Genomic DNA, 10,324 nt, shown 5'->3' on the forward strand with positions numbered 1-10,324 from the left:
TATGGGAGTCCGAATATAACCTCTATCTTTTCTCTCTCTCTCTCTCTCTCTCTCTCTCTCTCTCTCTCTCTCTCTCTCTCTCTCTCTCTCTCTCTCTCTCTCTCTCTCTCTCTCTCTCTCTCTCTCTCTCTCTCTCTCTCTCTCTCTCTCTCTCTCTCTCTCTCTCTATCTCTCTCTCTCTCTCCCCCCCCTTCCCCCCCTCTCCAGGACTGTGCGTATCTGGGACTATACCCAGGATGCCTGTATCAATGTGCTGAGTGGTCACACGGCGCCGGTCCGAGGCCTGATGTGGAACACGGAGGTGCCCTACCTGCTGACCAGCGGTAGCTGGGACTACACCATCAAAGTCTGGGACACCAGGGACGGAACCTGCCTGGACACCTGCTACGACCATGGAGCTGATGTTTATGGTACTAGTCCTAAGTAATGAATCAGTATAGGTGACTGGAAAAGTCTATGGTACTAGTCCACAGTGATGAGTCAATGAGTGAGAAGAAACAATGGTCCTCCAATACTAGAGTTTGGCCTACTGTTGGATTCTTGGAGGATATCAGAATGTGTATGACATCTAACAACATGCTCCTGATCAAATTGAAGTTTCAAACTGGAACACCATACTGCAGGGATAATGAAATAGATTCAGCCAGAGCCGATTATTTATTGAGTGGATGCCGGAACATAATTACAAACAATTTGAAGACTGCAAATTGACCGCAAGAAGCCCAAATAGATATAATATTTGACTAAAACATTATCATCTCAAACCTTGCCTGCATTTGTATACGATCACATATATCTCTCTATTATGTGTGGGAATCAAAATTAAAATCACTTGAAGCTGATTTGCTGGTGTTTTCACAGCCTTTTATGTCCAACAAGAAAAAATACAAAATATAGGGGGGTTTTTGTTCAGAAAACTTGAGGGGCCAAATAAAGTTGGGGAAACCTGCCATGCTTTATAGAGGCCACTGAATGTGAAATGAAATATACAGTTACACTGTGTCTGTAATGCTGTAACCTGATCTGATTCCCCCAGGCCTGACCTGCCACCCCAGCCGTCCCTTCACCATGGCCTCGTGTTCCCGGGACTCTACAGTCAGGCTGTGGTCCCTCACTCCGCTCATCGCTCCGCTCCTGGTCAACATCCTGGCTGACCACAGCTGGGACGACATCATCGGCAACACGGGTCAGTCAAATGTTCCGATACTGAAGAAATGTTTTGTGTAGAACATGTACTGTGGTGTAGTGGAGTGTAACGCACTTAAACACCCTTATTTTGTGCAAGCGTTTACCCACCTTTTGCTAAAAGAATGCATTGAAAATATAGGGAGCGTAACTTTACTCTCCGCGAACCGCGATTAGCGTTCGCCCGTCAATTTTTTTTACCACTACATCACTGGCCATGTAGAACAAGGAATCGTGTTAGTTATATGCGCTACATTTCTGTATACACTCCAGGATTAGGGATTCATCAGTGAACACTCTTTATCACTCTCCCATCAGTCAATAGCCCTATGACAGAGAGATATTGCTACAGTGTTGATTACTCATAACATCAATATGGAACAGTTTAAATTGCTATCATTAGCTCATGATGTGGTCTGCACGATGGTATGACTCCTCTTCCTCTGTCTATGCTGTGAGAGAGTGATAAGACGACAGAGCGTCACAATAACAATTATTCTGAATGACATCATTCTGAATCCGTGCGTGTCTGTATTGTAGAGTACTATATCCCCTCCTCTCCTCCAGATAGGGCCATGGTACCTGGTGCTACCCCACTGCTCTGTGGGAAGGTGTCCAGAGACATTAAGCAGGAGCTGGACAAACTCTCCAGTGAAGTACGGATGAAGAAACTCAGGTGGTTCTCCGAATGTTTCTCTGTGAGTATATTTACTTGCAATTTTCCTGAAATGAATTGTACTCTATTTACAGTCATTTAGTTATTCCATTCCCATAGTCCATAGTTGAATCTGATGGTTTGATGGAAGTATAGTCGTTTTTTCCTTGGTATAGTTTTACATCATCAGGTATCCTTCAAGTTAGTACTCCTATTTGGTAGTCAAATTGATAATATTAGCACATATTACTGGAATCACTATGCATTATGTACATGCTACCCACACTTATGAAGTGCTTATGAAGTGCTTATGAAGTGCTTATGAATACTTTTTCTCTGTTCTTGCCTCCAGCCACCAGGGGGCAGTCATAACCTGTGGGACCTGGTGTCAGTGATCAACGGGCAGGACGACAGTCTGCTTCCTCAGAGCTACAGCAAGGGCATCATGCACATGAAACACTTGGTCCGCTTCAAAACCGTAAGTCGACCACTGACTGACTGACTGTCTCAGATCTAAGCAAACAGCGGGAGGCAGGGCTTTCTCCTATAGATCTCCATTTTTATGGAACAGTCTGCCTACCCATGTGAGAGACGCAGACTCAGTCTCAACCTTTAAGTCTTTACTGAAGACTTATCTCTTCAGTAGGTCATATGATTGAGTGTAGTCTGGCCCAGGAGTGTGAAGGTGAACGGAAAGGCTGGAGCAACGAACAGCCCTTGCTGTCTCTGCCAGGCCGGTTCCCCTCTCCACTGGGGTTCTCTGCCTCTAACCCTGTTGCAGGGGCTGAGTCACTGGCTTGCTGGTGCTCTTTCATGCCGTCCCTGGGAGGGGTGCGTCACTTGAGTGGGTTGAGTTACTGACGTGATCTTCCTGTCTGGGTTGGCGCCCCCCCCTTGGTTTGTGCTGTGGTGGAGACCTCTGTGGGCTATACTCGGCCTTGTCTCAGGATTGTAAGTTGGTGGTTGGGGATATCCCTCTAGTGGTGCGGGGGCTGTGCTTTGGCGGAGTGGGTGGGGTTATATCCTTCCTGTTTGGCCCTGTCCGGGGGTTTCTTCGGATGGGGCCACAGTGTCTCCGGACCGCTCCTGTCTCAGCCTCCAGTATTTATGCTGCAGTAGTTTATGTGTCGGGGGGCTGGGGTTAGTTGGTTATACCTGGAGTACTTCTCCTGTCTTATCCAGTGTCCTGTGTGAATTTAAGTATGCTCTCTCTAATTCTCTCGTTCTCTCTTTCTCCCTGAGAACCTGAGCCCTAGGACCATACGTCAGGACTACCGGGCATGATGACACCTTGCTGTCCCCAGTCCGCCTGGCCTTGCTGCTATTCCAGTTTCAACTGTTCTGCCTGCGGCTACGAAACCCCTACCTGTCCCAGACCTGCTGTTTTCAACTCTTAATGATCGGCTATGAAAAGCCAACTGAGAGACCTGAGCCCTAGGACCATACGTCGGGACTACCGGCCGTGGTGACTCCTTGCTGTCCCCAGTCCGCCTGGCCTTGCTGCTATTCCAGTTTAAACTGTTCTGCCTGCGGTTATGGAACCCCTACCTGTCCCAGACCTGCTGTTTTCAAACTCTTAATGATCGGCTATGAAAAGCCAACTGAGATTTATTCCTGATTATTATTTGACCATGCTTGTCACTTATGAACATTTTTGAACATCTTGGCATGGTTCTGTTATAATCTCCACCCGGCACAGCCAGAAGAGGACTGGCCACCCCTCATAGCCTGGTTCCTCTCTAGGTTTCTTCCTAGGTTTTCGCCTTTCTAGGGAGTTTTTCCTAGCCACCGTGCTTCTACACCTGCATTACTAGCTGTTTGGGGTTTTAGGCTGGGTTTCTGTACAGCACTTCGAGATATTAGCTGATGTAAGAAGGGCTATATAAAATAAAATTGATTGATTGATCTGCTTCAGATCTGCAAACATTCAAGGGTTAGTGCCAAAGGAAAGGGGTATGGAGTGATTTTGGACCAGGCGTATGAATCATATTCCCAAGGGGTTCGTTTTCAAAAGAACATCAAACTTTTAAAGACTATTCACTTACAGTACATATTTCAATGTGTCTGTTCTGTAGTCTGAGGCCCAAGAGCTGACCATAGTAAAGATGTCTAAGTTCGGCGGGGGGATTGGGGCTCCCAGTAAAGAGGAGCGACTGAGAGACGCAGCAGAGATCCATCTCAGACTGGGGCAGATCCAGAGATACTGTGAACTCATGGTGGAACTGGGAGAGGTAATGGACTGATTCATTATAGGCCCTAGGCTACACTCTTAGAAAAAAAGGGTTCCAAAAGGGTTCTGCGGCTGTCCCCATAGGTAGAACCCTTTTTGGTTCCAGGTAGAACCCATTTTGGTTAGAACTATTTTTGGTACTAGATAGCACCTTTTTCTAAGAGTGTATAACAACTATGAGTGTATCAGGAACAATATATGGACTCATAAGGCATTGCAGTATGTCATTGAAAGTGTTACCATTAACAATCACAGCATTAATTGCTGTACATAATGATGATGTTTGTCTTGTTTTCTGTATTTGCCAGTGGGACAAGGCATTGTCAGTTGCCCCTGGTGTATCCATAAAGTATTGGAAGAAACTAATGCAAAGGTATGTTTTGAGGTAGTTTATCAACCTTATTCAAGAGTCATGTTATGGTTACAGTTACATTTTTGTCATTTAGCAGGACGCTCTTATCATTAACCAATGCATGTGTCCTCGTAGGAGAGCTGACCAGCTGATGCAGGAAGAAAACCATGATGTCATCCCGTACTGCATTGCCACGGGAGACGTGAGGAAGCTGGTCAACTTCTTTACTGCCAGGGGTCAACTGAACGAGGCGCTGCTAGTGGCTCAGGTATGATGACATTGACAGCCTATGATTCATTCATTCATTAGAAAACAAAGTAACATAATATAAAAATTGTATTGGTTACAATTGGAACCCCTGTTCTCTGAAGGAGAGAACAAGATACTACCATGCTAATTGACCTATTTGGATTGATAAAGGTTCATTCACCCAAATTGCTGTCATATGTCATAACTTGGTTGTTGTTCTTGTACAGGGAGCTTGTGAAGGCAACATCCACGTGCCTCAGACCGCCGTAATCAACCACACAGCCACTACAGACAGTGACGACATAGAGGCATATAACGGGTGTGTCCTTTTCACATGAAAATACACCATTTGCCTAATTTTGGTGTGTTCCACAACAAACGTAATCACTATCCTGTCCATGGTGCATTGCATCCATACCGGGCAACTGAATATCCCCTCATGACCCCAGGCTTGTGTGGCTCAAGTGTAATCTCTCTTGTTCCAGGCTGCTGCAGTGTGTATGTAAGGAGCTAGCGGAGTGGTATTTCCAAGATGGCCGTGCTGTGCTGGCGGCGTGCTGTCACCTGGCTGTTGACAACACTGAGGTAAACACACAGACTCTGTATGTTCTCTTGTAATACACACATAATATTCACTGTTCCGTATGCTAATTGTTCACCTCAAACCTAAAGCTGGTCATGAGCTACCCTCCCGCAAAAGCCTACCTACAGAGCACTAATGCCTATGAATGTGAACATAAATGTAGATATTTAGTAGATGCATAACTTATCATGTTGTTGTGTGTTCCCCACAGCTAGCCATGGCCAGTCTAATCCGGGGTAATGAGCTGGAGCTGGCTGTGTGTGTAGGGCTGGTGTTGGGAGAATCAGCCAATCAGGCCACTCACTACGTCCTGGAGCTACTAGCCAGGAAGTACATGACCGCACCCACCTGGTAAGAGCCAATTACAACTCTCCATGAGAGGGCTACTGTACATAACAGGCTAGATTATATATATATATTCTCCATATGATTGAGAATGTACAGATCACATTTGTTTATCATTTCCATCCTCTCATTTCTTGTAGCTTTCCATCAGTTGGAAGCAGGTATTATACATTTTTCATGTATCATAACCCTAAGTTTAATGCGATAAAGGATTTGACTTTATTCTGGTTTGAGTTGCATCTTTTGTTCCATCCGTTTGTATCTGGTCTTGTACAGTACATTACCTCATTCATAAAGACTGCTTAGGTTTTCAGAGGGATGTGTGGATGTGTCCTCTGCAATCCAACAACTAGACTAATGTCACCACCCTTCTCCTTCCCAGGGACCTGGCAGCTGATCTTCTCCAGATGATCCCAGACAACGAGGTCCTGCTGGCCAAGCTGTGTGCCTTCTACCCTGGGAGCTCCTCAGAGATAAACCAAATCCATAAAAAAGTTGGTGCAGAAATTCAACGAAAATTCTCTGTTGAGCATTCTTTTACGTCATGCTTTTTAGTCCAAACTGGGTCCGGGAAACCAGTCCTAATTGTTTAAACAGAAGAACATACAAATAGACCTATCTACAATATGACATGAAAATGTCAACAACAACATTGAATGAAAAAATGTATGTTAATAATGGGGGGTGTTGTTTCAGTGTGGTCTTCCCAGTCTGGAGGAATGTCAGGCATTGGCTGAGTCTGCTGTCAGCGAGGGAGACATCTTCAATGCTGTCAAGTACTATCTACTGAGTCCAGAACCCGAGGCAGCCCTGCTTGTTGGCATCACCCACGTCAAAGAACAACTGAGTGATTCTGACTGGACCGTAGACTCTGTCCATCCTATCCTGGACCTTCTGGGTTACATTAGAACGGACCGGCTCATACTTGCCAAGTTCACTGAGTAAGTGAATGGAAAACACAATGTGTGAGACAACGTCACCTGGGTCTAGGCAGGTAGCCTAGCGGTTAAGAGCATTGGGCCAGTAACTGAAAGGTTGATGGTTCGAATCCCTGAGCCGACTAGGTGAAAAATCTGTCAATGTGCCCTTAAGCAAGGCACTTAACCCTAATTGCTCCTGTAAATCACTCTGGATAAGAGCGTCTGCTAAATGTGAGAGGAAGGTTAAGAATACTGCTATAGATTGGCCATCAGCCCTCTCACCTTGGATTTTCTTATTGTGTTATAGAGCTCGAAGTGAGCTGCTCATCCTATCTGGTTACATCGGTGCACTGTTGGCCATCAGAAGACAATACTCCAGCATCGTTCCTGCACTTTATGAGTATACCAGGTAAGATGCAAAAGCCACCGTATGGAACACTTTCTAAATGTTTATGTTGAACCTACATCACCTAATTCTTCAATGTTGAATTTAAAGCCCTATCTCTGACCTCTCACCTTCCTCCCCAGTCAGTTGATGAAGAGGAGAGAGGTGTCTGTTCCCCTACAGATAGAGCAACTCTCTGTAGAGCTGGAGGCATGGATGGCCTGCACACCTTCTCTCATCAAGTGAGTAGAAGAATTGTCTTGTCAATCCATGACACTGATACACTCTACTCTGGCCTGGCCCGGATGTTAGTCATCACATATTGGACTAGCAAACTCAAGACAGTTTGAGGTTCAAAGTCTGACATTAAAACACACCGGTGTCTACATGTCTGAATCGTTTGATTCTGTCTCCATGCCTTCCAGCTCCAGGGGTCCTGATGATGCTCCCTACACCCCTCCGTCAGAGGCGCAGAAGGCAGAGCACGCCCGCCTGCTAGACAGGCTCCAGAAGGAGCCACTCAGGGGCCTGGAGGGGCCCGACTATGTCACAGGCTCCAACCTGCCCAGCCATTCTGACGTCCAGGTCTCCTGCTTTACCGGACTCAGGATTCAGGTCAGCCTCAAGCAATCAACCAATTAATAAATCAAAGTGTATTCAGAAAGATACATTCAGAAATATATTGGTCACAAAGGGACAGTTTCGAGGACACAGAATTGGGTCCAGGACTAGGTTTAATCTGGGTCAGGGAAACAAAGGGCTCAGCAGCAACTCAGACCCAAACCACCATGCTTTCTAACCCCTTACAAAGAGGGCCATGCTATATATAGCCCATGAGTGGTTACTATTTGTAGTCCCCTAGTGGTGGGTAATCACTAAATGGGTGGTAATCAGTAAACTGCTGCTCAAGCTGTCTCCACTGCGATGATTTGAAGTGCCTTTCTGCTTGAAGTGTGTCTCAGTCACTTCCTCAGCTGATTCAAGGGGAGAAAGATGACGTTACTTCAACCTTTAAACTGTTGTGCTTTTATTTTCTTCACTCAGGGCCCTGTGTTTTTCCTTGAGGACGGTAAATCGGCCATATCATTGAACGATGCCCTTATGTGGGCCAAAGTGAACCTTTTCTCACCTCTGGGGACGGGTGTCCGTCTCGACCCCTTCTAAGACACAGCCTAGCCAATGAGGACGGGCTACAGGACTAATGGCATTTGATTGGTCAGCCTCCGAGGCCAAGGTCACATGATGGTAAAAGGTCAACGTCAGGACCGACACCTGCTCTCCCTGAGAGATAGAAGGAAGAAGGGATGGACGTTCCAGAACGGAAGAAGAGAGATGGATGGAAGAAAGCGACAAACAAATATGCTTAAAATTAGTTCTCTCCTCCACTATGTGCTTTTTCTATGTGGTTTACAATGTGTGCAGCACAAGTCATCCAGTCAACAGTATTACAGCTTCTTATAGAAAACGTGTTGCGTACTTAGACACTGACAAAGAGTGTTTGCATGGTTGAAACGGGTTATAGTGTTGCTATGTGGGAGCGAGACCATTGCAGTACTTCTCTGTCTTGTTTTAGACACGCCATCACATGCACGTCAGTCCACAGACAGACAAGTCGACGAGCTATATGATTCTTATTATACTCATGATCATAGCACCAGCATCATTTGATTGATGAATACCATATTTGTGTTGTATTGCTGTTGGTTTAACGTTGCGCAATGTTGCATCATCATTTCTGTTTGTAACAGAAATCCGCCAGCACACACACAGGTACAAGAGCAAAGCATATGATGATCTAGGCCTACAGTGGTAGTTGATCGAAAGCAAACATAGTTGTTAGCCTTTTATTTAGCTTAGCATCAATCAACCAAATAATTGATGTAGGACTTGATTGCTTTCTCATTAAAACAGCTTAGCAGCATCGTGTCTGTACAGTACCGTGTTTGACTGTGAATGTATAAGACTTCTGCTCGACCAAAAATAAGGATGTGGACATGTAAAATTGTCAATTATCCTGTGAATAGGTTATTGTATTGCACATAAGACTGTAATTCCTGTTGAGTTGCGCAGAACTGTATCAGGGATCACAGTTGCTAGCTAGAAGGGGAGGTAGTTGGTACTGTACAAGGCTAGAATAATAGCTGTTATGATACTGGATCCATAGAATTATAATTTATATTCTATGGTTGGGTCGATGCTTTAGAATGTCTCTGAGTCTCGTCGGCATTACACCGTCATAATCATTCGTAGCCATCACCTGACTGCAGAATTTGTAGTGATTTCGTATTGATGATAAGCTTCTGCATGGAATTCATTATTACAATCAATATTTGGCAGACAGGGTGACAACCTGCTAAGACTAGCTAACTTATATGTTAAATAATATGCCATTAAACAGAAAGCTATGATAAAAAGAAGGCAATATTTGAGAATCCTTTTGCTTTTGAAACACAGACTTGAATAAATAGGCTAATTAAGAAATGAAATACCTGAAGGTTGTGCCTTAAGAAAGTAGAAAACGATTTGTTACATCTTTATCACTGCAACATACAGTATATTGGAAAGTAGGTACATTCATGTAAATAGAATAGGTTTTCTTCCTCCTGCTTAATGAAACAAACATTTATTCAGATCATTTGTAATTGTGTTGTAATTTTTTTAATAATGTATTGATATTACTTTTCCACCTACACTACTGTTCAAAAGTTTGGGGTCACTTAGAAATGTCCTTATTTTCCATGAAAACATACATGAAATGAGTTTGAATAGGAAATATAGCAAAATGAATAGGAAATGTAGTAATTGACAAGGTTAGAAATAATGATTTTTTATTTAAATAATTATTGTGTCAAAGAATCCTCCATTTGCAGCAATTACAGCCTTGCAGACCTTTGGCATTCTAGTTGTCAATTTGTTGAGGTAATCTGAGGAGATTTCACCCCATGCTTCCTGAAGCACGTCCCACAAGTTGGATTGGCTTGATAGGCACTTCTTACGTACCATACGGTCAAGCTGCTCCCACAACAGCTCAAAAGGGTTGCTGATAATGGGCCTCTGTACGCTTATGTAGATATTCCATTAAAGATCAGCCGTTTCCAGCTACAATAGCCATTTACAACATTAACAATGTCTACACTGTATTTCTGATCAATTTGATGTTATTTTAATGGACACATTTTTTTGCTTTCTTTCTAAAACAAGGACATTCTTTCTAAGTGACCCCAAACTTTTGAACGGTAGTGTATATGTTCAACTTAAATTATCTTCAAATGCATTTATTGTATCTATGTATTTATTATGTTTTACTTATTGACATATGTACAGTTTGTTTGTACTGCCATTGCAGTTTATAAAATGTGTTAATTAAAATATGACAATCTTACTTTTGTAACATAAAGACGATACCAATGTAAACATGTA

General features: G+C 43.8%; 1 protein-coding gene across 1 annotated transcript in view; it reads left to right on the forward strand.

Annotated features, from left to right (window-relative positions):
• The window catches only part of wdr17 (WD repeat domain 17), a gene marked incomplete at both ends in the record, with an annotated part of 8,450 nt that extends 382 nt beyond the window's left edge, over positions 1-8,068 (forward strand). The window contains 17 exons of the mRNA XM_084188466.1: positions 208-410; positions 1,037-1,186; positions 1,753-1,883; positions 2,193-2,318; positions 3,916-4,071; positions 4,379-4,443; positions 4,558-4,690; positions 4,899-4,990; positions 5,157-5,256; positions 5,466-5,605; positions 5,740-5,760; positions 5,982-6,093; positions 6,296-6,540; positions 6,827-6,928; positions 7,048-7,146; positions 7,330-7,519; positions 7,949-8,068. Of these exons, the coding sequence (XP_084044592.1) occupies positions 208-410; positions 1,037-1,186; positions 1,753-1,883; positions 2,193-2,318; positions 3,916-4,071; positions 4,379-4,443; positions 4,558-4,690; positions 4,899-4,990; positions 5,157-5,256; positions 5,466-5,605; positions 5,740-5,760; positions 5,982-6,093; positions 6,296-6,540; positions 6,827-6,928; positions 7,048-7,146; positions 7,330-7,519; positions 7,949-8,068 (2,185 nt within the window). The remainder of the gene's footprint in view (positions 1-207; positions 411-1,036; positions 1,187-1,752; positions 1,884-2,192; positions 2,319-3,915; positions 4,072-4,378; positions 4,444-4,557; positions 4,691-4,898; positions 4,991-5,156; positions 5,257-5,465; positions 5,606-5,739; positions 5,761-5,981; positions 6,094-6,295; positions 6,541-6,826; positions 6,929-7,047; positions 7,147-7,329; positions 7,520-7,948) is intronic.
• Positions 8,069-10,324: the final 2,256 nt, after the last annotated feature.

This window comes from Coregonus lavaretus (genome assembly GCF_964263955.1).
Source record: "Coregonus lavaretus genome assembly, contig: SUPER_35_unloc_1, whole genome shotgun sequence".
Classification (NCBI taxonomy): Eukaryota; Metazoa; Chordata; class Actinopteri; order Salmoniformes; family Salmonidae; genus Coregonus; species Coregonus lavaretus.